The sequence below is a fragment of the Neofelis nebulosa genome, chromosome 17 (assembly GCF_028018385.1).
Source record: "Neofelis nebulosa isolate mNeoNeb1 chromosome 17, mNeoNeb1.pri, whole genome shotgun sequence".
Taxonomy (NCBI): Eukaryota; Metazoa; Chordata; class Mammalia; order Carnivora; family Felidae; genus Neofelis; species Neofelis nebulosa.
This window is the reverse complement of record NC_080798.1, coordinates 1,508,868-1,533,727: the sequence shown is the minus strand read 5'-3', so window position 1 is coordinate 1,533,727 and position 24,860 is coordinate 1,508,868. Positions and strand designations below refer to the sequence as shown.

The following is a 24,860-nucleotide window of genomic DNA, read 5'->3' as shown; positions in this document are numbered from 1 at the left end:
ATACTAACCCTTTATCTGATAGGTGTTTTGCAAATATCTTCTCCCCTTCCGTAGGCTGTGTTTTAGTTTTACTGATTGTTTCCTTCACTGTGCAGAAGCTTTTTATTTTGATGAGGTCCCAAGAGTTCATTTTTGCTTTGGTTTCCCTTGCCTCTGGAGACATATTGAGTAAGAAATTGCCATGGCCGAGGTCAAAGAGTTTGTTGCCTGTTTTCTCCTCGAGGATTTTGATGGCTTCCTGTCTGCATTTAGGTCTTTCATCTATTTTGAGTTTATTTTTGTGTATGGTATAGGAGAGTGGTCCAGGTTCATTTTTCTTCATATCGCTATCCTGTTTTCCCAGCTCCATTTGCTGATGAGACTGTCTTCTCTATTCCATTGGATATTCTTTCCTGCTTTGTCAATCTTGATGATTACAGCTTTGTAATTCATCTTGAAGTCTGGAATTGTGATGCCTTCAGCTTTGGTTTTTCTTTTTCAACATTTCTTTGGCTATTTGGGGTCTTTTCTGGTTCCATACAAATTTTAGGATTGTTTGTTCTAGCTCTGTGAAGAATGCTGGTGTTATTTTGATAGGGATTGCATTGAATATATAGATTGCTTTGGGTAGTATTGGCATTTAAAAAATATTTGTTCTTCCAGTCCATGAATATGGAATCTTTTTCCATTTCTTTGTGTCTTCTTCAATTTCTTTCATAAGCTTTCTTTAGTTTCCAGTGTGCAAGCACACATTTCTGGGTCTGGACTCAGTCTTCTACCCAGTGCTCACCAGTCACCAGCAGCCATGGCCTTGTTGAAAGTCATTTGCAGAGGACACTTGGGGAGCCCACCTCTCCTCCCTGCCCTCACCCCTTTCTCATTTCCTTGCCCAGAGTCCCATTGTGGGCACTGGCCAGGCTGAGCTCTGCACAGAAGGCCTTCCTCTCACCGTCTCGAGTCCCCCAGACTTGTCAGCAGTCCCCTGGCCTTATCCGTGGTGTGTCTGACAGGCATTCTGGACAAGGCTGCCTATGCTTGACCAGCATTTCTCTGCCTACAGGTTGCTGGCATGGAGCCCAGGACGAGGAGGCCCCTTCAGAGCAAGGTGTCTATAGGAGCGTCACGGGTCAGGACTCCAAAGCCAGGTCCGTCAGTCCACGAGGCCCAGCCCTGTGAGATGTGTGTCCTGCTCTGGAGAGACACTTTGCACTCGGCTGAGCAGGGTGGAACCTACCCTGAGCATGGCCTGTACGCTCGTGGGGCAGACCTACACCTGCATCAGACAAAGCAGAATAGAGAGAAGCTTGGCATAAAGGATGAGCAGAGCCCTTCATTTGTTAGGGGCCACACAGTTCATCTGACCTTGGCCTGGAGGGAGGGTGGGAAGGACTTCGCAGTCTTTCTCCTGCCCCCGGCCACGCAGTAGGTAGCCACACGGGGACACTGATGCAGGGAAGCCTTTGAAAGTGGACAGAATTGGTGTCTGTGCACTAAGCATGGGAAGCCTCAGCCACAGCACATACTGTGGTGCAGCCACAAGTCCACCCTGGATGAGACCAAGGAGACCGGTGAGTGAAGGTAGGATGCTTTGTAGGCACAACTCCAACTTTCAAACATAGATTTCTTCGACACCTTGCTTTCAATTCCTTTTGCACCTACCCCAAAAAAGTAGAATCGTTGATTCATGTGGTATTATGGTCATGTTTTGAGCAATTGTTTTCCATAATACTGATACCATTTTATGTTCCTGTGCACCTGCCCACCATGTGTGAAGTTTCTAGTTTCTCTTCATCCTTTGCAACATATAGATTTTTTTTAATTATTATATATATATATATATATATATATATATATATATATATATATAATAGCTATTCTAGGGATATATTTTGTAGTTTTAGTTTTCATTTCTCTAATGATTAATGTGCGGGTGTTGAGCATATTTATTTCGGAGAAATATCTATTCAAGTCCTTTGCTCATGTTTTAATTGGATAATGAATTTTGTTATTGAATTATGAGTTCTTTATACAAGTCCTTTGTATATTCTGGATATTAATCCCCTATCATATTTGCAAATATTTCCTCCCCTTCCCCCATTCCGCATGTTGCATTTTCACTCATACGTGCATTTCCCGTATGTTGATTGTTTTCTTTGGTGCACAGGAATTTTAAATTTTGATATAGTCCACTTTGTCAATTTTTATCTTTCATTGTATGTGTGCTATATGTCACGTCCAGTGTGAGAAAGCTTTCTTCCCTTCTAAGTTACATGGTTTGAGAACCATGTGTAAGTCTTTAATCCATGTTGAGTTCATTTTTGTATAACGTAGCCCCAGTTTTCACATGTGGTATGTCCAGTTTTCCCTGCGCCTTTTCAAATGACTGGACTTTCCCTATTGAAGTCCTTTACAGCCGTGTCCAAATCTTTTGACCATCTGTGAGAATTTATTTCTATGCTCTGAATTCTATTTCATAGGTGTATGTGTATCACTGTCTCATACCAGAATCACAGTGTTTTGATATATACTTTTATAAAATACTGTCTTAATTCCACTTTGAAGCCTGGCATGAAGCCAGTCAGCTCCCCTTTTGGAGTATCTGATTAATTCCACACCCCCAAATACTCCCCATATCAGGCTCTCACTCATACTAGTCCTGATGGCCTGAACACCTCAGAACCAGGTACCAGACAGCTAAGGATGCCCCTGTGCCCTGGAGTCTAAGAAATTATTCAGCCCACACGGATCCTGGGAAACCTACATTGCTATGCATACACTTCCAGCTCCAGCTTGCTGTCACGCTGCCCCTCACTACAAGCCCCTGTTGGGTTCTGTCTGACCTTCTCTTGTTCCCGGCTGTAAGTTACAAAGAGCTTTGCCTTTTATCTATGTGAGTGGTATTTGTTCTCACCTGCCATCATCATCCTCAACAACACAAAAAAATTTTTAAAGACCTTTCAGTCTTCCACAACATCTACACACCCAGAAGAGTACTGTGTGTGTGGTGAATGTTGTAAAGTTTTCAGCCAGTAGCCTGTCTTCATTGTGCACCAGGAAGTTCACAATGTCAGCATCGTGAGAGGTTAGAAGTCAGCCAGAATTGCACCTCCCGGGCTAAATATGTGGGTTGGTTTCATGAACTCTTCCACTTTCAGAGCTGCTTGGGGTGGCACTGCCCCTGTCTATCCGAGAAGCCATCCCTCTTCTACCAGGTGTCAGGGAGCCCAGCAGATTGCTGGGCTCTCTTCATCTGGAGTAGTCACCAGGGTTGGTGAGGCCTCATTCCTTACACCTTACCTCCTATCCGTTTGGGTGGGGACATCACCCAACTTTGGACAAGGGGACTTGAGCTGGCTTCACCTCCCAGCTCGCAGAGGTTTCCCAATGTTTCCCTTCTTTGGGGGCATTGTCATGGATTTTTCTAGCCATTAGGTTACCCAACACAGGAACTCCCTGGTCACCCCACTGGCTTTTGTGATAATAAAAGTCTTACTCTTTTTTTTTTTTTTTTTTTAATGTTTATTTACTCTTGAGAGAGAGAAAGAGCATGAGGGAGGGAGGGGCAGAGAGAGAGGGAGACACAGAATCCAAAGGAGGGAGGGGCAGAGAGAGAGGGAGACACAGAATCCAAAGCAGGCTCCAGGCTCTGAGCTACACCACAAGATCATGACCTGAGCCAAAGTCAGACACTTAACCAACTGAGCCAACCAGGTGCCCCTAAAAGTATTCTTTAAACTATATTTACTGTATTCGCTGTGGGTGAGAACAGAATTGGACTCGGATGGAATGAAAGAATGAACGGGTTTTGGGGGGGCCTCTCTTTTGTGTGCTTCAGAGGAAATAGGAGGATAAAGAACAACTCTCAGTCCAGATTTGGCTCAATTTGCATTGCTACATGATGCATCCCTGGAAAGTTTATAGGACTTCTGTACTCGGGGTGCAAAGAATATCTGTAGTTATCCAGTCTGCTAGTCTACTCGAGGGTGGGGTAGGGCAGTCTCCCTGGCAATCCTTGCATTCAGCAGCAGCATGAGTTGGGTCATTTGTACTCAGAGGCTGTCCCATATTCCAGGCATTGCTGAGGAATATAGCTCCTGAGGAATATAGCTCCTCAGTCTCCTCTGACTTACAGGCACTTACGGGGTATTTGTTATGATGTACAGATACCTCAAGTGCAAAGCTATGTCTTCACAGCTTCATTGAAGCTAGTATTTCTCAGTGATTTTTAAATACGATAAAAAGAAGTCCCGATTTAGTCATAACCTCCGATTTCCTTTGTAAGCCTGTGCTCACCTTAATTCCCTCACTTCTCAGACTTTAGTGAGATCTAACCTCGTGCAGATGGCAAAGAGCTATTTTGGCCACTGGTGAATAGCTACATCATCATTGATTTCAGTAGTTTTATTTCTTCTGGGATAATCTCAAGTGCCCATGCATTGTCACTGCAGTCGCACGTGGAATTATATTTACTTCCCAGCAAGGAAAAAAAATCACAAAATCCAATCCTGCCGCTTCTCTGCCTCCGTGTTCGGAAGCCTGCTGTCCCAATGTGGTAAGTCGCTCCCACTTTTGAGATCGAGAGTTAAATTCTAAAAAAGAATGGAATGCATGGAGTTAAGAGTTGGATATCGCTAGCCCTTTTTTCTAACAGTGAAACTCCTACAATTGAATCTAAAGTTTCAGTCTAACATGAAAAGCAGTAAGATGGTATTTTAGATCCCAGCTCTGGGTGGACGTACTTTATGTCTGAGTGACAATTGGGTTTGCACTTTGGGGACATCTGAAATAATTTCTGTGATCAGCAGACATTCCACGAAAATCTGGGTTCCCAGCACCCCTCATGGTGCGGCGGGACAGCTGCTGGAGGTCAGGATGGAGACCCGTGCGGAGGCTTGCGTCTCCATCAGGACTACGTTACCCAGAAGGCAGTGCGCCACACTGGGCCAGTGAGGGCTCAAGGAGCGAGGCACTTCCGCCCAGCGGACGGCATGTAGGCGGGCCTTCCGGCGTTGGCCTCCAGCGACATCTTGTAAATTTGGTTCTGTCCAGCGCTCGGAAGCTGAGGTTGCTGGGACGCGCAGGGCCGGCTGCTCGGAGACTCAGCGTGGCTGTCGTGCGGGCTGAGCACTGCGGTGCCACGGTCGCCGTGGCGGTTCCCATCCAGGTAAATGCTGCGTTTCTCTGGGCCCTCACCCCCTCACCCAGCTCTTCTTATTCATTGAAATTTCATATTTTTGTTCTTACGAGGGTCCTGTTTACCTTGGTCTTCCGAATTCTGGAATGTCGCCTGCCCGAGGAGAGTGGCACAGAATGCGTGTGCAGCTGAATAGCCGGCTGTAAGATTAGTGCTAACCTCCTGCACACGGCCAGGAGCTTATTGCTTGTACTCATTGCTGTTAACCTCTTACCTTTGGGTTTCTTCCCGAGTAGCACGAGCGTCGCGGTGCAGCTGCGCTCGCCAAAGCCTGATCCGTTCCAGGGAGAGGGAAGCTGGCAAGGGCTGTTCTAAACATTAGCCCGCTGGGGCAAATGGAGTGGCTGGTCGTGGGCCGGGCTGGGGCTGAGGGTGGTAGCTCTGGTCGCGGCCACCGTCTTCCTGCGAGTTGGAGGACAAGGTGAGCGAGGGTGTGAGCGCGCCCCCTGCCGGCCGACCGCTCCGTTCTCGCGTTCCCACTGGCCGGGGAAGAGCTGGGGTCTAGACAGCACCCCAGCACCCAGCTCCGTGGTTCTTCCGCGGCCACCATGGGCCTCTCCAAGGTTAAGCTGTTGTCCGATGTCTCAAGCAAGCACCCTTTATTGTCCGAGAGCTTCAGCACCTCTGTGGGAAGTCCTCAGCATCGTAATTTAGATGAAAGATTGATGGGTTACTGCGGTGACAGCACTGTACAGCTGTTCGTTTTTCTGCGCAGTATTCTGGGATATGAGTATATAAACAAAATGTTTTTATATGTTTCTGCCCGTGGTTTTCTGCATTTATAAACACTGGTACTGTAGCCACATGTTTTGGGCTATACAAGCATACAGTTGTCTAGCATTGTGTATTAAAGATAGCCCACTTTCCACAAGTAGTCGTAGGTTTAAATTTATGATTCCAGGGGCACCTGGGTGGCTCAGTTGGTTGTGCATCTGACTTCGGCGCAGGTCATGATCTCCCGGTTTCTGAGTTTGAGCCCCACATCGGGCTCTGTGCTGATAGCTGGGAGCCTGCTTCAGATTCTGTGTCTCCCTCTCTCTAAAATGAATGTAAAAAAAATTTTTTTTAATTTATGATGCCAGATTGGTTTTCAAAATGTTACCAATCTACATACATACAATAGTTTACACAATATTTAGCTAATTTCTATAGTGTTACTAGCAGTGGGCAACGTCAGGCTTGTGATGTCAGCCTTACTGAGTTGGTTTTTTGGGGTTTTTTTTAACATTCATTTATTTTTGAGACAGAGACAGAGCACGATGGGGGAGGGGCAGAGAGAGAGGGGGACACAGAATCTGAGGCAGGCTCTGAGCTGTCAGCCACAGTCTGACCAGGCACCCCACACCTTACTGAGTTTTGCTTTATTTTAGTTCGTTACTGTTAACTTTACATTTGCATTTTTAAAAAAGCGCTTACTGGAATTCTCATTTACATACACAAGATTCTTTAATTCACTAAGTATTAAAATTTTAAATAATTTAACGATTACGGAGGGTTCACGAATTTGTGTAATTTTTGCTCAACTGTGTACTGGTCATTTCAGTTTTTATGACAAAATGTAACAGGAGCCCCCAGGAGCCCTTTGTTTCAATGTAGTGGGATTCTTTATTGTGATACTTTGGTTTGAGAAATCTGTTCTTCTGTTAACTTGTAAGAGACATAATTTTTTGTCTTCCAAGTTAAGCCTATCCAGCTGAAATTACATCATTTTTTAAAAAGATTATTAGGCTCCATACCCAACTTGGGGCTTGAACTCAAAGAGTCACGCTTTACCAACTAAGCCAGCCAGGTGTCCCTGTGTGCATCGTTTAGAGGTGTAAATGTTTATGTTGCCACACAACAATTTATAAGCTGCTACTATTTTAATGCTCTGTAGCACCACTAAAGCATCCAGATCCATGCACACATGCATGACCCACTTCATGATCTCTAGTTTTTCCAACCTAAATCCTATGACAATCATTTTCTTACTAGAACAGCTTTATAATGTGCTAATCTCTTTTGGAACAATTACTCTTGTATGTTAAAGTGATGTTTAACGTTTATTGTTATTTACAACAATCTTGTCACTTAAAAAAAATTTTTTTTGAGAGAGAGTGAGAGCTCAGGAGGGCAGAGAGGGGACACAAAGGATCCAAAGGAGGCTGTCGGCACAGAGCCTGACAGTAGGGCTCTAGCTCACAAACTGCGAGATCATGATCTGAGCCAAAGTTGGATGCTTAACCAGCTGAGTCACCCAGGCGCCCCAGCCTTGTCACTTTTTAGAAATAGCTTCTCACGTTCTAAAATACTTGGGATTTTTATGTTTGCAGCTATGACTTGGTCTGCTCTCAGGAAAACTCAAGGATTTTAGCAAAACTGTGTAGTCCTTTTGTATTTGCAGTAACACCAAGCGTGTGTTTATAACATGCATAATATCAAGGTTATAACGTGTAATATCAAGGTTTTGGCTTTGCTCTGAATCTTTTAGTACTATAGGGTTTGCAGTTGTAATGAAATCTAGGGGTGTTGTCTTTTCTCCACATTTTCTTTCTTTTTCTTAGATGCACGTTGTCCAGATTTATTCTTCCCTCATCATTGATCTCACCCTTTATGGGGCATCTGGGTGGCTCCGTCAGTTATGCATCCGACTTGGGCTCAGATCATGATCTCACGGTTCATGAGTTCAACCCCCGTGTCAGGCTCTGTGCTGACAACTCAGAACCTGGAGCCTGCTTTGGATTCTGTGTCTCTTTCCCTGTCTGCTCCTCCCCTACCCATGCTCTGTCTCCTTCAAAAATAAACATTAGGGGGGCGCCTGGGTGGCGCAGTCGGTTAAGCGTCCGACTTCAGCCAGGTCACGATCTCGCGGTCCGTGAGTTCGAGCCCCGCGTCAGGCTCTGGGCTGATGGCTCAGAGCCTGGAACCTGTTTCCGATTCTGTGTCTCCCTCTGTCTCTGCCCCTCCCCCGTTCATGCTCTGTCCCAAAAATAAATAAACGTTGAAAAAAAAAATTTTTTTTAAAAAAATAAACATTAGGGGAAAAAAATTTAGTGTTACTCTTTAAGTATATAGTCATTTGTTTTGTTTGTAGTTTTTGAGATTCTGTCTCATGATGTAGTTTTCTTAAATTGTGATTTATATTTGTTAAAATTAATATAAAATTATTGTACTTAAACCAACATGTTCATTTTCTGATCTTATTTTGTGTCCCATTACTAATTTTACATTAACATTACATAAAACTTTTAGAGGATACATGCCCACAAGGTTTGTGGTTTTTTGATTGGTTATCCTCCTGTATCATCTTTTGCTAGTATCGCAAGAGAAAATGATAGGATGTTTCAAGTAAGATACTCTGCTAAAGTAGGCAGGAATTAGTCATTGTAAGGATAAAAAGTAATGTTTCAGCGTCAGCAGCTTTATAGAGTGGGGATGGGACAAAAACTAGGCCTTAGCTTCTTTCCTTTCTCTTAAGTTGAAACGGTCAGAAATGCAGTTACCCCAACCTGCTGCAGGCCGAACACCCTTACTGGGTTCCCAGCACCAATTCCTTTATCAGAGCTTCATTTTGGACACACAATCACGTAAGCGGTGGTTTGATATGTTACCTTACCCAGTGGAGAGAATATATCTGCACCATTTCTTTCTGAACATTTATGGAAAAACTAAAAAAGGAAGTGTAAAGAGTCACATCCGTGACCAGCTATTAGGGCTAAACTAAACTACAAGATACAGTGAGAGAAGAGTGTATTTTGGGCACAGGAAGAAGCAGAATACGAAGGAATAAAAATGGAAGGGCCGGAAACACACTGAGACATGGACATAATTTATCCCTTATTCTTCCTGCTCGCTGGCCTCAGGGCAGCTACTCCAACACAACACGACCCCATCAGCCTTTTCACTCCTTTCTTCCCTCTCCTGGAAAGTCAAGATGCACATGCTTTGGGCACAACTGAACACTCTCTGCCTTCTTTTATAAAGGCTGGATTTTCCCCCTTTGGCTTTCCTCTGTACCTAAAAATGCTGTGTTTCACTTTTCTGTCTATACCCGCGATGGGACTTAAACTAACGTGGCCCTGCTCTTCCTGCAGGTTCTGCTTTCAGCAGAAGCACTTATGGACCCTGCACCGGTGAGTGTCAGGTGTCCTGGAACTCCTGCTGCCACCCTTCCTGCCCTTGGTGTCTAGAGCCTCTAGCTAAGCCCTCAGTCCAGGTCAGAGGTTATATGCAGAGGGATCCCCACTTGTGGCAAGTCATGGGGTGAGTGTGAAAGGGTGTCTGAGGTTTAGGAATCGGTGTGTACAGAGCCATGGCTTTGGAGGAGAGACAGAGATGAGAGTGGGTAGGGGAATGTTCTAGGTCCGCTAGGACTGTTATGTCTGGTGAGAACAGAGGACAAGGAGGCTAGAGTCAGGCCTGGGGTGTAGCCTGAGCTGGGGTTCTGTTCTGAGAGTGAGGGTGATGGCCACACAGTTCTGGAGTAGAGGAGAAAACCAGCTGGCTCAGGTCTTCAGAAGCTGCCCCTGGCTGGAGTGCACTCCACAGTGGGGGAGAGGGAGACAAGGGGATCATGAACAAAGCTCGTGTAGTACAGTGTTCCAGATCAGTCAGTACTGGTTGTAGCTGGGCCAAATAGCTGGTAGATGCAGAGGTAGGAGAAGGATTTGGCTCTACGTAGGGCTGACCAGCGGCACCTGGGTGGCTCGAGTTGGTTAAGCATCGATCTCACAGGTTGTGGGTTTAAGCCTCGTGTCACGCCCTGTGCTGACAGCTCAGAGCCTGGAGTCTGCTTTGGGTTCTGTGTCTCCCTCTCTCTCTGCCCCTCCCACACTTGCATGCACTGTCCCTCTCTCTCTCTCTCTCTCAAAAATAAATAAACATTAAAAAAAGTTTTAAGTAAAGTAGGGCTGATCAGATTTTCTTTTTAAAAATATATTTATTTTAAGAGAGAGAGAACACAAGCTGGCCCTTCACACCCACTGGGGGGGGTCCAACGCGAGGCTTGAACCCACAAACTGCAACGCAAGATCATGACCTGAGCAGATTTTCTGATGTGGAGGGGTCACAGATGACTCCATGGTTTTTTGTAGGAGTAACTTTTGTAAGAATATGAGGAATTCTCTTTTGGCCATGTTGATTCTCAAATGTTTCAGAGACTTCCAAGTATAGGTGACCACTGGAGAGCTGGTCCCCCACTTCTCAGGACATCCTACACCAAGGCTGAACTCTGGATCTGATATGGTGGGGGCACGTTCCGGTCGTAGTGGCGTTGCCCTTGGGGGACAAGGGAGGAGAGCTGTGGACAGTGCATAGACAGGACAGCATAACAGTTGTTACCAGGAATGTAGAAGGAGGTATGGGGATGGGAAAGTCCAACAGGTAGCCGGCTTTTCATGGGAGTGGATATGAGATCAGAGCAATAATGGGGGGGAGTTGGTAGAGTAGACTGGTACTTGCTCACCTGTGTATGCACCCCTCCCCCCAGGCTCTTGTGGTGGCTCTTGACTCAGAAGGTCATCAGATGAACTTACAGGACCCAGGACCTAAATGACTGGCGAAGAGACACAACATAACTATAGAAGCAGAATGTTACCAAGGGTATTTAGATCTGCATGGGATCTAAACCAGCACCAAGGTCAAGTGGGGAAGGCCCTTCCCTTGGAGGTTAGGATCTATGATCACACTTGCCCAGCACTTCTTCAGCATCACACACAGACACAAGTCAATGGTGGGGACCAGCTGTGTGAGTAGGAGCTTGAGAGAGAATGCTAGGCCCCAGCTGCTTACATCTGGGAGGCAGGATGCTGGGGACTCAGATGTCTTGCAGGAAAGGGACGGGAGTCCTGCATCTCAGTGTGGGGGAGGGGGGAGCGGGGGTCAGGAGCAGGGAGTGAGTGAATCTGGAGGTTGGGTTTCGGGGCAGTTACCAGGTCCTGCCGGGAGAGGCTGCTTATGGACGCAACCGTCCCCATCATCACAGGGCTCCATGACCTTTGAGGACGTGGCCGTCTACTTTTCCCAGGAGGAGTGGAGGCTTCTTGACGAGGCTCAGCGACGCCTGTACCGGGACGTGATGCTGGAGGTCTTTGCACTTGTTGTGTCATTGGGTAAGGCCCTCCCCCTAACCCCCACATCCTGGGCTGGCTCCTGGCTTTCCTCTTCATTCTGGGCACAGAGGCTGGGGCGTGGAGATACCTCACAAGCAGCCCCAACACCAGCTGTTCAGAGGGGCCTTCGGTCAAGGTTTCTGGGACATTTTTGTTTCCTGAGGTGGTTTGGGGGCTGGTTGCCTTGGGCCTGGACTGACCACTTAGCTGTCCCGAGTTTTGCCTTAAGGACTTGCATCTTCTAGGTCCCCTGTTATCCAGCTGGAGCTGGGAGGACACGGGGTACATGACCAAGTGGGTACGTCTCCAAGTGGGGGACACTTGCACGTGGAAGTTGGCGACAGGGAGAGGATGTGAAATGGCTGGGGATCCTGACAGGAACATGTCCCGGGCTCACAACACTGCTCTGATGCCAAGGTCAGAGGCTCTCGTGTCTTCCCTGCCCTTCCTTGACACTCTGCCCCCTTCCCTCACCTGTCTTCTACCCTTCATTGGGATCTCCCCCAGATCACTGCTCCTTCTGCTGTGCTCGCCACCCCCGGCCTACGCTTGACCCACCATGCGGTCTGTCTGTGCCCATACCCTTAAAATAATACTTGAACGCCAGTCACCCAGGCCCTGGTGAAAACACACTCCCCCCAGAAGTGAGTTGTGGACCCAGCCTCTCCTCCCTGCACCACACACCGTCCTCGTCCCCGTGTCTTCACCTGCTGAGTCCCCTCTGCCATGTGAAGCACAGAACTGCCTCCTCCTGCTGCCGGAGCTGCTCAGCATTTCTTCTCTGCTTTCAGGCTGCTGGCACGGAGCAGGGGCTGAGGAGTCACCTTCCGAGCAGAGCGTCCCCATAGGAGTGTCACAGGTCAGCATCACGAAGGCAGATCTGTCCCCCCACGAGGTGCGCAGCCCAGACTCCGAAGGGGATTTGCATCCAGCCGAGAGCCCGGGAGCAAGCCCTGGACAGAAAGTGTGTGGGACGGGGGAGAAGCCTCAGGAGCACCAAAAGTGGCACAGTAGAGAAAGATGCCCGCGAAGGAACATGAAGAGCCATGCCAACCACCCCCCACCACAGAAGCCCGTCCCTGCTGGCCCAGGCCTTCTCCCCCAGCTCGCTCACAGTCGGGGGACACCCACTGAGGACACCAGCTGTGCAGAGCCCTTTCACCACGGACAGAGGCGCTACAAGTGCAGTGACTGTGGGAAAGCCTTCTGCCGGAAATACAGACTCACCCAGCATCAGAGAGTCCACACAGGAGAAAGGCCGTATGAGTGCAGCGAGTGTGGGAAAACCTTCAGCTACAAACACATACTCGTCCAGCACCAGAGAGTCCACACTGGAGAGAGGCCTTACGAGTGCGGCACGTGTGGGAAAGCCTTCAGTAACAAACCCACACTCGTTCGGCACCAGCGAATTCACACTGGAGAGAGGCCTTATGAATGCGGCGAATGCGGGAAATTCTTCAGCCAAAGCTCCAGCCTTAGTGAACATCAGAGGATTCACACTGGGGCACGGCCTTATAAATGTGGTGAGTGTGGAAAATTCTTCACCTCCAACTCCAACCTGATTAAACATCGGAGAGTCCACACCGGAACAAGGCCTTATGAGTGCAGCCAATGTGGGAAATTCTTTAACCAAAGCCCCAGCCTCATTAAACACCAGAGAATTCACACTGGCGAAAAGCCTTATGAATGTAGTGAATGTGGGAAACTCTTTAGCCAAAGCTCCACCCTCATTAAGCACCAGAGAGTTCACACCGGGGCAAGGCCTTACAAGTGCAACGAATGTGGGAAACTTTTTAGCCAGAGCTTTGGCCTCACTCAACACCACAGAGTCCACACAGGAGAAAAGCCCTACGAGTGCCATGCCTGTGGGGCATCCTTTAGCCACAGCACACAACTTACTCAGCACCGGAAAGTTCACACCACAGAGAGCCCTCCCCAGTGCAGGAGCTGTGGAGAAGTCTTCTGCCACCGGTCGGCTCTCATCGACCACCAGAAACTCCACAGCCCCGCTCAACCTCATGAGTGCACTGAATGTGGGAAAGCCTTCAGCCGCAGGTCTAACCTCCTGCGACACCAGAAAGTTCACAGGGGAGGAGGGCCTTAGAATGAGCAGGGGCTGCACCATGTCGAGAGCCCATCCTCACCATAGTCTGAGCCCAGGGGGTATAGGGGGCTAGGCTGTACTTTCTAACCTGTCCAGAACCCTCGTGTTGGTCAGTGCAGGTTTCTCCCACGTGTGTCCCAAACACTGTATGCCTCCGTGTGGATGGTTTCATGGCACAGGGTAGCTATCACTCTAGAGTTTTGGGCACAAGGCCTCCTACGATAGAATGAAGGGGAGTCCCAATTTTTTGGGACTAATCTTGTGTCCCAGATGTACTGGTTTGTGGTTGAGTCTGGAGGTTTCCCTGAGAGGAACCATGTGGGTTTTTGTTTTTTTAATGTTTATTTTTGAGAGAGACAGGGCATGAGCGGGGGAGGGGCAGAGAGAGGGAGACACAGGATCTGAGCTGTCAGCACAGAGCCCCATGTGGGCCTCAAACCCATGGACCATGGGATCATGACCTGAAGTCAGACGCTTACCCAACTGAGCCCCCTGGCGCCCCAAGGATCAGCTGCTCTTTCTCACATAGGATGTCACAGTGCCCCAGCGCTGTTGAGAAGTAGTGCTCTAGGTCCCAATACAGAGCCCTGTGCCATCACATCTGCTGGGCTGGTATCATGGATTCCAGGCACCAGGTAGGAGCCATCTGTGCGGTACAGACACAGCAAAATGGGGGGGGGGGCTTGGAAAGTGGAGGGGCTGCGATGCCTACACCAATGCCCTGGGGCTACAGCCAATTTCAGATAAGGGCCTTGTGGACAACATTCTGAGGCCCTATAGAGCTGACAGCACTCCTGTGGCCGGGGTTCTATTGCACTACAGTTAAAGAAGGTGTTGCGGGCAGGTGTTGAAAACCAAACTCCTGGGAATGCAGACATGAAGGCAGCAGGCATGTGGTCTTTCTGACCCATGGAGCATAGCTTGTAAACTGCGGTGCAGTTGCTGGCCAGTGGGACGCGGAGCTGTGTCCTGGGGGGGAGATTTCAATTTTCCAAGGTTTTCCCGATGTTCAGATTTTTGCGCAAAAGCATTTCCACTCAGCATGCGATAGACTTCAAGTGTACTTGAAAACCAAAAACTGCTGCTGGTAGACTTTATTGCACGTGCACTCGTGAAACCATCGGACTCCACCACAGGTCCTTTGTCTTGTAACCTCTGCCTGGATTCCCAGGCAGACCGTCACTTTTTTTCGTACCTTCACTAGTTTGTGTTCTCTAGAGTTTTACATGTTGGAATCTTACTGTGGCTCCTTTTTACGGGTACACAGTAGTATATGATTACTTTGACAATCACCATTGAATAGTTGGAATTTTTTTTTTTAAACAAGTGGAAGACACCATTATTCCCTCATCCACTCATCTAAAAAAAAGGACGAAATAGGGTTTGGGGGTTGTTGCCAGCCTGGCCGTCACAAGGCACAGTTGTGCCGAATGTACCTCTCCATCCCCCTAGCAGTGCGAGGCCTGAGTCCCAGCGAACTGAAACAGGCCAAGCTCTCCCCAGGGGGAAATGGTTGCTCTGAGTTCTGCCAGCGTCCTCACCAGTAGAAGCCTAGTCATATTTGTTCCATCTTCTCCACGAGTGCTTTTCGAAGGTGTGGGAGTGCACTCGCCCCCTGCTCGAATCCTGCATTTCCCCTGAGAACTGTGTGCCACCGTATGTGTGTATTTGCCAAGTCTACTTGCTGTGGGTGCTGATGAAAAGTAAAGCATTGGGACCTCGCTAGTGCAATAAAAACGTTCAGTGAAAACGTTTAAAATGTTCTTACACGTGTTTCCTCCCTCGTGTGTGCCGTCGACCGTGTGTGGGCCACGTACACCCTGCACTTGAGAGTGTGGTTCTCTGTTGAAAGGAGCATTCGTCCAGCCATCGTAACCTTTCCCTGTCGCTAGCCACGAGCGTGAAAGTTGCCACCCAGATGTGCTGCCTTTGAGAAGAGGGGCGGTAAAGGTCTGTTTTCCCAGCAATACTTACTGTACAGGAATAGGAAAGGACAGGTTTTAAATATTACTACTACCCTGCAGTAAAGGAGTAAATCAGCTTAAACTTCAAAATCAGTTTAGTTCTCCCCCTTCCACAGCGCTGCCTGATAAACAATGCCTTTGTCTACTTGGGGCCTGGGGCCCCCTATCAGATTGTGCTAAATAATGTGACTTCCAGGTGGTGGGGGAACAGCAGGAGACTAAGGTCAGCCCCACAAGGGCTCCTTGCCCCAGGATACCGATAAACAACAACAAAAAGCCAGAGAATTAAGCCCTTTGCCACATGTACTTCCTACTCTAAGCAAGATTTTGTACTTAAAACTCAATTATATAAGTTTATTTAAATATATAATTACATACAATGATGTAACCCTAATCAACGTTCCGTCCTTGTTTTCTTCTTGCGTCTTTTCTATCCACCCCACCTCCACCCACAGCCAACTTACATAGATGGATCCTGAGGGACATCCTATCAATGTCACTGAATTCTTAAAATTGGAATATTTTTCAAAATGCATTTCATGGGGCCCACGTAGGTGGTTCAGGCTCTTGATTTTAGCTGAGGTCACACGGTCTCAGGGTTTGTGAGCTCAAGCCCCCACAGTCAGCCCTGGGCTGACAGCACAGAGCCTTCTTGGGATTTTTTTCTCTCTGCCCCCTCCCCCCAACTCATGCTCTCCCTCAAAATAAATAAGCAAACCTAAAGAAAACAAAAACATGTATTTCATTATTCCATCACCAAAACAAGTATAAATTGGATTACCTCTCTACCTAGAAGCTGCTGAAAACAGTTACTGCAGATTTTTGGTGGTATAAGACCACCATTAACTGGTCTTAATGATTCTAAAGGTCACAACAGTCTGTTCACATAAGGGTAAATCTGCACATCCCTCCCTCCCTATGGGGGCACAGGCCCGGACACAGGTTTTGGGGTTCAATGCTCATCCTCTACCTTTCCCCCAAGACCTGCCTCCTTTCCTGCTCCTTGACCGAAGATCACTTCTGCACTTATCTTCAAAGGGCAGCAAGGCCTCTGTGGAGCATCTTTGTCTCCGGGCATCAGATAGAACTTCCTTATATGGCAGTAATCTCCCCCTCCTCTTCCTACAACTTCTAGAAGGACACCTCTCTCTGCTTCACCGGCATAAAGAGAGAAAAAGCTCATCAAATCCAAAAAAAGAATTCCACATTTGCCAAATTGTGTGTCAAAGGGAACACTTACGTGGGGTCAAGGAATGAGCACACACCTTCCAGGGGCCGTTAGAACAGCTGCCACCACCTCCCGGTGTTTTTAGGCCTAACAAGGTCTTTAAAACATTCACATTCCATTCCAATCTATGTATATAACAAATTAAATATATAAGATATAAAAAATAAAATATATATAATATAAAAAATAAAGCATTATATATAATATATACAAAGCTTGGTTATTTTAATTTGAAGTTACTGCCAAATTATCTACAATGTCCCCCATTCTAAAACTCGCTCATTGTAACTCTGCCGATATGTTAGGGGTGCTAACCCTTGTGGGTTCTGCCACCTCAGAAACTCCCCCACACACCGAGGTAGAGGAAACCACTTTATTCTAGAACTACAGCAGACAATAGAGACGGCCTATTGTCTCTATGATAGACAATATGATAGGCTATGCACGCGTTCTCAAGATCAGCAGCAAAACCTGGGTCTTCGCAGCGAGACCTCTTTCTCCTTGCTCCTCGATCCACCCTTGCTTCACAGCGTTTACCCTCTGATCGCACCTGGTAATCTGGGTCCCCTCTGGGGTTGGCCCTTCACCACTTCTATCCGAAGGAATGGAACCCTTCCTCGGTCTGCAACTGGGCAAGTTACAGCTTACAGCCAGACGCCAAATTAAACCGCTCAGAGACGAGGGGCTCCGCTGCCTTCTCCGAGGCTTAGTTTTCATGGAAATGGCACCAGGCTTTGAACAGATTTCTTGGCGTTGTTTTTCATTCCTTTAGCGGCCGCTCGGCTTGCCACTCCCACCGCCTTCTTGTCTCCAGACTCCCAGAGCAAAAACACGGCCAAAATCTTTGGTTTCCCAGCAGATGGGTTCCTCGAGTGGGCGCGGGAAGCTGGGCACGCGGGAGGAGGCACCACGTCTGCGCTTGCCCGGAGGACCACCACCCTGTGGCACGACCATCCACCAACAGGAGTGCGGGGTGCACAAAGCGGCAGAACAGCGGGTCCCAGGGAGCCCCTGGCGAGCACCCTCTGAGGCACCTGCTTCCACGGCCGAAAGTTCGTCGGAGGTGTCAAGGAGGATGGGGGCGCGCCTGGGTGGCTCAGTTGCTTAAGCGTCCAAACTTCAGCTCCGGTTATGATCTCAGGACTTGTGAGCTGCCGAGAGGCACCCACAGGGGGCTCGGGGTGCTGGAGACGGGCTCCTAGGTCTCGGAAAAGAGCCCCGCACGCGTGCCCGCGCCCATCGCCGGACCGCTGTCGGACCCGCCCCTGCCTCGGAGGCTATCGAACGGCTCACGACGCGGGAAGCGGTGCTCGGTCCCACGGAGAGACCAGGGGGCTCCACGCCGAGGGGAGGCGCTGGGACGCCTCGCAAGGGCTACTCCGAGAAATGAGCGGCGGCAGGGCCGTCGGGGGAGAGCCTTGATCGCAGAAGTTCGTTCCCCCAATCCTGGCCCGCCGGGGTTGCAGAGATGCCCGGACACGCAGGCAGGGGCTTGGAGATGAAGGGAAGCACAAAGCTCCTTGAGCAGCCACTGGTCGGCCTGGGAGCCTGCGCTGCTGCGGGACGCACCGCTGCGATGCATCACAGGTTCGAAGCCCCACCGTCGCTGTCGGGCGCGCCTCCCTCCCCCACTCGACTCCCCACTCCACCCCGGCTCCTCCTCGGGCGCACTGGGGTGGACGGACGCTCAGGGGCCAAGCCGAACCCGCACTTGGGGGCTGACCTCGAGTGATCCGGGGGCGCACAGCGCGGAGGGACGGCCTCTCCACTGTGGGGAGAACCGCTTACGAAGCCGCGGAGAAGGAAAGCGTGTCCGCGGGGCCAGCGGCCCCGGCCCAAACGGAGCCGTGGAGCAGGGCGAGGCCAGGCGGGTTCCGCATCCCTGCCTGCGCACCGCGCACCCGCCTGCAGGGAAGGAGCTAGTGGAGTGGGAGGAGCAGCTCCCCGCACCGGAACATCCGTCTTGCGTCTGGTTGGAGCCGAGCCCAGCGCGGGAGAGCGGGCTCACCACGGAGGTCGGCTCGAGGAGCTCCAAGGGGAGCCTGCACGGACAACACCTCCGGGCCTGCTTTGGGCCTCCGGCCCCGGCCGCTGCCTGGTCCCTGCGGCGGGGGTCACACGGGCCAGAGGACGCCCTTAGGCGCCTGAGGATTGAAGCAGCTTCGAGGTCGGCGCTCGCGCATGAGCGGTTACTGCCGCAGAGACCCAGGGTTTCAAGCGAAGGAAATTGCGTTACCGTCCACAAAGCAACCTTCTGAGCTAATCCGCACTCCCACTTCAAAGCACGGGCTTTGGAAACCATACCAGCCCTTTCCTGGCAGCAAAAATAAATAAATAAAATTAAAATAACTAAAAAAAAAAAAAAAACTAGGCTTCGAGTGAAAAAATTACGGGTCCGGGTAAGGACTCTACGGATCACGGGGGCCTCCTGGGTTCAACTACTGGCCCCCCAACACGATCCCATCGCTGCAACCCCGGAGCTCCTGGGGCCACCTGGCCAACTCAACGGTCGGTCGTGTCTGTGAGGCTCTCGGAACGCGCGGGGGGCCGCCGCGGGCCGGCTACGTCCTCCCGTCTGTCCCCACGCGCAGCTGCCCGTCCGGGACAGAAGCCCGGGGCTTGAAAGAAACTTCCGGGAGGCATCTCCGACCGCCAGGCCCCGTGGGGAACCGCGGCCAGACCCTGAGCACCTTATCCCCGCCACTCTGCACGTTCCGTGACGCTCCTCGCTTCCGGAGCAGGATTCCGAAAAATCGAGCGCAAGAAACCACGCAAGCACAAGTGCAGCCGGGGTCCGCCCTCCCCGGCCCCCGGGACGCGGCCGGTGCATCCACGTCTATCGTTTGGGACTTGGGAGAACTTCGGCGGAGGCGCCTCCGACCACCGGACCCCACGAGGAGCCGCGGCCGGGCCCCGGGCACCTTACCCCGGCCTCCCCGCACGTCCCGGGCCGGCCTCTAGGCGCGGGGCACCCTCTCCCTTTCCCCCGCGGCGCCACACTGGGTTCCCGCAGGCAGAGACGCACCAGCGGGTGCCGGTCGACGTTCCCCTTTCCCCGGGAGGGCCTACGAGCCACTCCCTACTAGAACGGCGCATTCAATCTCCAGCGAACTGATGCGCGGCGACGCGCCGGCGACCCCGGGATGATCCCGCCAGCGCCCCCGGCCTCCTGGAACCCTTCCTCGGGTACCGCCGCCAAATCCCACCCCTTGTCGATTTCGCCGGAGCTCCGGAGGGAGGAACGTCTAAGAGGAGCCACCAGATGGCGCCCGACAACCGGCGCGAACGTCCCCAGACGCCTGGATCGCGGCCGTCGAGGGCGCGCTGCCTGCCGCCTCGACGTCCAGGCTTCGCCCTACCCACCTCGGACTCGTAGACTGTACGATGTGAGATTTTGCCTCCTGCCAAGTAGGGGGCATTCCCGCCTACCTCCTTCCCGGCCACCGCCTCTTGGCCTAGTCCCAGCTCCTCTCTTTCTGCTTCCGTATCCTGCATGTGACCGGCTTCGTGCGCCCTGGATGGCGTGGATGTGCGCCTCCTTTCCAGGGGGTCTGCGAGTAGTATGAGGTTAAGGCATTAGCCTTTCTTGTCACTCCGTTACCTCCGTAAATTAAAATCCCGCGGGCACATTTTTACACACTGGTAAAGCTGGCAAGAAGCTTACTTAGCTTTTCAGAAGACTTACCATTAGAAGTTTGCCAAGGGAAATGCTGTTGCATCCACGCGACTCTTGACACAGAAGGCTACGGGCACCAGTGACAGTCACAACAAAGTTTATTGCAATGAGAGGCAAGGCCGACCGATCGGGACCAACACTCTTGATAAGAGTGCGGCCTCGAACAGCTGGGGTACAGAGTTTTTATGGCCGATCACATCGTTTTATCATCACCTGGGAACAGAACAGAGAAACAGTTCCCAGATGAGTTAGAAACAGTTGCCAGATGAGGTGATTATTTTAGACTTTCTGCCGCTTAGTTGCAACCAGTGAATCTCCTTGACCTTGCCTCTGATGCTCTTTTCTTTGAGCTTTTGTTTCCTTCGTTGGTGAAGACTGATTTACAAGAGTATGAAGCGTAATTTACAAGAGTAAAGCAAGGCTGTTATCTCTTGACCTTCAGTGTCAGAATAAAGCTGTTATTTTTCAAGCTAGGTGTTAGCCCTACACTACGCTTTAATCCTTACATTTCTCCCTTTTCTCGTCAGTGAATCAATCCCTTGATTCATCATTAGGAACTAAGGGGACGTAGTTGGACCTAATCATCATAATTTTTATTTCACCAACTCGCCTCTTGACATACTGTACTAACCAGTTGATAATGCATGGGCCGATAGTTAACCCGAGAAGTAATAATAGCAGTGGCCCAGCTATGGTGGTGAGCAGTGATGTGAGCCAGGGGGACCAAGAGAATAAATTCTGATACCAATTATTGCTGGCCTTTTCCTTCACATTCGACCTTTCTATTTGCAGGGCAACTGTATAACCCTGGTATGTTAGCCAATTTTTGTTCTTGATCCCTGTGTCCACATCCATAGGTAACCATATAGGGGTTTTCGGGGACGGAGGAGCGAAGCCCGTTGGCTGTTTATAATTAGTAATTAAAAGTCCCCCATGAGTCCCCCAACAAGTCGCATAAATCAAACAAAAAACAAGGCACAGTGGAAGAGGTATTAGATGCTATCACCTTCCCCGTGACAGTGTCCCTGAGTTCCCGTTGGTATGGCCAAAAAGATAGGGGATGCGATTCCGTACAGTCCCCCACGCTTATCATTATACAAACCCAGACAATTATTATTATGCCCGCATCAGTCTTACAGTTAAAGGATCCTCTGAGTGCCTTCGGACCTTCCATTGCTGTTCGTTATCTGGTTCCGTAACAGTCTGGGGTGTTTCCTGCCTTCACACAGTGTTTTTTTTTTAACCTGAGAATGATGAATCCAGGTTCGGACACCATCTACCTTCACGGCTGTGGGTGTAGTCAGGATCACGGCGTGTGGTCCTTTCCAGAGCGGCTCCAGGGTTTTAAGCTCGTGCCTCTTGACCCAGACTAAATCTCCTGGTTGAAAGGGGTGGGGAAGAACAGGAGGATGAGCAAAGGCTTCTTTTAAGGCCCTGGTTATTTCCTTTTGTACATGTTGCAGGGCCACGAGTGAAGCCAGCAAGCGGTCCTGTTCCAACTGTTCCATTACGTTGCCTCCTAGCCTCGGCAGGATAGGTGGAGGTCTGCCAAATAAAATTTCATAAGGGGGAAATCCCTTGACAAATGGAGTACAATGCGCTCGCAAAAGGGCAAAAGGCAGGCAAGTCAACCCAATTTTTGCCTGTCTCAAGGGACAATTTGGTTAAGGTCTCTTTTTTTTTTATTTTTTTTTTAACATTTATTTATTTTTGAGACAGAGAGAGACAGAGCATGAATGGGGGAGGGTCAGAGAGAGAGGGAGACACAGAATCTGAAACAGGCTCCAGGCTCTGAGCAGTCAGCACAGAGCCCAACGCGGGGCTTGAACTCACGGCCCGTGAGATCATGACCTGAGCTGAAGTCGGACGCTTAACCGACTGAGCCACCCAGGTGCCCCGGTTAAGGTCTCTTTTAGGGTCCGATTCATCCTTTCTACCTGATCCGAGCTCTGAGGTCTATATGTACAATGTAATTTCCAATCTAGTCCCAATGCCCGGGCTAGACCCTGGGACACCTGCGCCGTAAAGGCCGGGCCATTGTCCGATCCTATGCTCAGAGGCAGCCCGAATCTAGGAATTATTTCATTTAATAATTTCTTAACTGTCACCTGAGCCGTTTCTGATTTAGTGGGGAACGCCTTGACCCACCCGGAGAAGGTGTCTACAAAAACAAGCAGGTATTTGTATCCATATTTCCCTGGTTTAATTTCGGTAAAATCTACTTGCCAAAACCGGCCTGGCTCAGTTCCTCTATCTCTTTTAGCTTCTGAAACCTTCCTACTTGCACCCTGATTTACTTGGGCGCAACTTGCACACCTTTCAACCACCTCTTCGATCTCTTTTCCCAGCCCTTGCGCCCTGAACTTCTTCCGCACTGATTCCGCCATCTTCGTTTTTCCCAGATGAGTCCCTTGGTGGAGCCGACCCACCATGCGCCGCCCGAGCGCCGCGGGTAAGAGGATCTTACCTTCAGGATCCTGAGACCACTTTTGTCCCGGCGCCACACTTCCCCCTTTTCTGGAAACCCACTCCAAATCTTTAGGAGTGTAACTGGGCTTCCTCGGTCAAGATCGGTAGCTCCAAGGCACGTTTACTTTTAGTTGGGGCAGCTTCTCGGGCTGCTGCATCAGCCAGGCGGTTTCCGACTGCTTCTAGGGAGTCGCCTTTCTGACGTCCCGGGCAGTGAATGATTGCCAGCCTCGCAGGTTCCCAGATGGCTGCTAGAAGATCTAAAATTTCAGCTTCAGTTTTGATGGCCTTGCCTTCCGCCGTGAGGAGACCGCGCTCTTGGTAAATGGATCCGTGTACATGCGCGGTTGCAAAAAGCATAGCGGCTGTCCGTATAAATATGAACTGGCTTGTTTCTTCCGAGTTTGAGGACTTTTGTTAGCGTGATGAGCTCTGCGTGCTGGGCTGAAGTTCCCGGGGGAAGGGTCTGTTGCCATAAAACCCCGCGGTCCGTCGTCACTGCAGCGCCCGGCGTGCCTTTGCCCTTGAAACACAAAACTACTGCCGCCTGAAAACATGCTGATATCAGGGTCCTGTAAAGGAACGTCCATAAGATCGGAGCGGAGGGACGAGATCGTCGCCAAGGTTTCTGGGCAGGAGTGCAGAGGGGGACCTTGTCCTTCGGGCAGCAGAGTGGCTGGGTTTAAGGCTGTGGGGGCACAAAAACGTATTCAGGTCTGGTCGAGTAGCAACGCTTGATATTGGGTAATCCGAGCATTTGACAGCCGTCGCTCTGGGGGAGCCCGCAGTAAAGCCTCCACTTCGTGGGGCCCGGTGACAGTGCCTGCCTCAAAGTTAGTTTGTCTGCGTCTTCAACTAAGAGCGCGGTGGCGGCAATTTGTCGAACGCGTGGGGGCCACCCGGAAGCAACTGGGTCCAGCCGCTTGGATAAATAGGCCACCGGTCGGCGCCAAGGTCCCAGGCTCCGAGTCAGAACTCCCTCGGCTACCCCCCCCCCCTTTTCGGCTACAAACAAATGGAATGGCTTGGTGGGATCTGGCAGGGCCGAGGCCGGTAGGGTCACGAGAGCCTCTCGTAAGGCTTGGAAGGCTTTGGTTTGAGTCTCCCCCCACGTGAAGGACTCCGGAGACCCCTTGAGAGTGGCGTACAAAGGGGCTGCCAGTTCAGCAAAACCAGGTATCCATACTCTGCAGTAGCCTGCTGCCCCCAGAACTCGCGAACTTGTTTGCGAGTTTTAGGCTGAGGAATATCGAGTATAGCCCGAATTCTTTGTTCACCGAGATAGCACTTACCTTTTTAAGGTTGTAACTTAAATAGGTCACCGCAGTACAACAGATCTGCGCTTTTCTGGCTGACACTCGGTACCCCAGTTTTTGCAGAAGACTCAAGGGTTCTCTGGTGGCACTCAGGCATTCTAAATGAGAGGGGGCCGCCAACAAGATATCCTCAACATATTGCAGTAGGGCTACCTGCGGGTTGGAGATTCAAAATGACTCTAAATCCTGGTGCAAGGCGTCGTTAAAAAGAGGAGAATTTTTAAATCTTTGGGGGAGTTGCGTCCAGGTGAGCTGTCCCTTTTCAGGATCAGTCCATTCAAATACAAATAGTGGCTGGCTTTGTGGGGCCAGCGGGATGGCAAAGAAGGCATCTTTTAAGTCCAGAACTGTATAATACACCTGAGAAGGGGGAAGCAAACTAAGGAGAGTATAAGGGTTGGGTACAGTGGGATGAATGTCCATTTACAAGTCTGGGGCTGCCTGTAAGACGAAGGCCAGATTTAATGCTCTTCTATTTTTAGGTGCCTCAGGGTCTACAGGGGTAAAGGTGCGGTACACCTCCGTGAGCCTTTCTAAGAAGGCTGAGGGGCTTTCCTCGGTCCCCTGAATTACTTCTATTACCTTAGACATGTTTGTGGGCCGGCGGGTGGCCGCTCGGAGACCTCCCAGTAGAGTCTGGTGAAATAGGGTCAATGATCGCCTACCGTGAGGAGCGTTCGGGTCCCAATTTTCAGGATGCGAGGAAGGAAAAACTTCCTTGAATCCAGCGGGATCCTCGGTGGGTTGCCCCTTTGGCCCCATCACTAATTTCCGGGCCTCGCGACGGATCTTATCCCGCTCCTCAGTGGTGAAGAGAACCTGCAAGAGCTGCCGGCAGTCA

At 50.2% G+C, this 24,860-nt stretch overlaps 1 protein-coding gene across 8 annotated transcripts; it reads left to right on the top strand.

Annotated features, from left to right (window-relative positions):
- The first annotated feature begins 4,810 nt into the window (after positions 1–4,810).
- Positions 4,811–15,133, top strand: LOC131499679 (zinc finger protein 154-like). 8 transcript variants are annotated; one of them, XM_058707831.1, is made up of 5 exons: positions 5,086–5,143; positions 9,247–9,285; positions 10,666–10,819; positions 11,136–11,262; positions 12,054–15,133. In XM_058707831.1, exons 3-5 carry the CDS (start codon positions 10,703–10,705, stop codon positions 13,364–13,366), a joined length of 1,557 nt encoding a protein of 518 aa, XP_058563814.1. In that variant the 5' UTR covers positions 5,086–5,143; positions 9,247–9,285; positions 10,666–10,702; the 3' UTR covers positions 13,367–15,133. The 8 variants fall into 8 exon arrangements, with proteins under 8 accessions (XP_058563808.1, XP_058563809.1, XP_058563816.1 ...); XM_058707825.1 differs by lacking the exon at positions 10,666–10,819 and having other exon boundaries at positions 4,811–5,143; XM_058707833.1 differs by lacking the exon at positions 9,247–9,285 and having other exon boundaries at positions 5,036–5,143.
- Positions 15,134–24,860: the final 9,727 nt, after the last annotated feature.

Bases quoted from the DNA above. Each gene is read 5' to 3' on its own strand.
- LOC131499679 (XM_058707825.1), top strand. From the start codon at position 4,820: ATGGTGCGGCGGGACAGCTGCTGGAGGTCAGGATGGAGACCCGTGCGG. The intron at 5,144-9,246 runs GTAAATGCTGCG...CTCTTCCTGCAG, and splicing joins CCGTGGCGGTTCCCATCCAG to GTTCTGCTTTCAGCAGAAGC. The intron at 11,263-12,053 runs GTAAGGCCCTCC...CTCTGCTTTCAG, and splicing joins TGCACTTGTTGTGTCATTGG to GCTGCTGGCACGGAGCAGGG.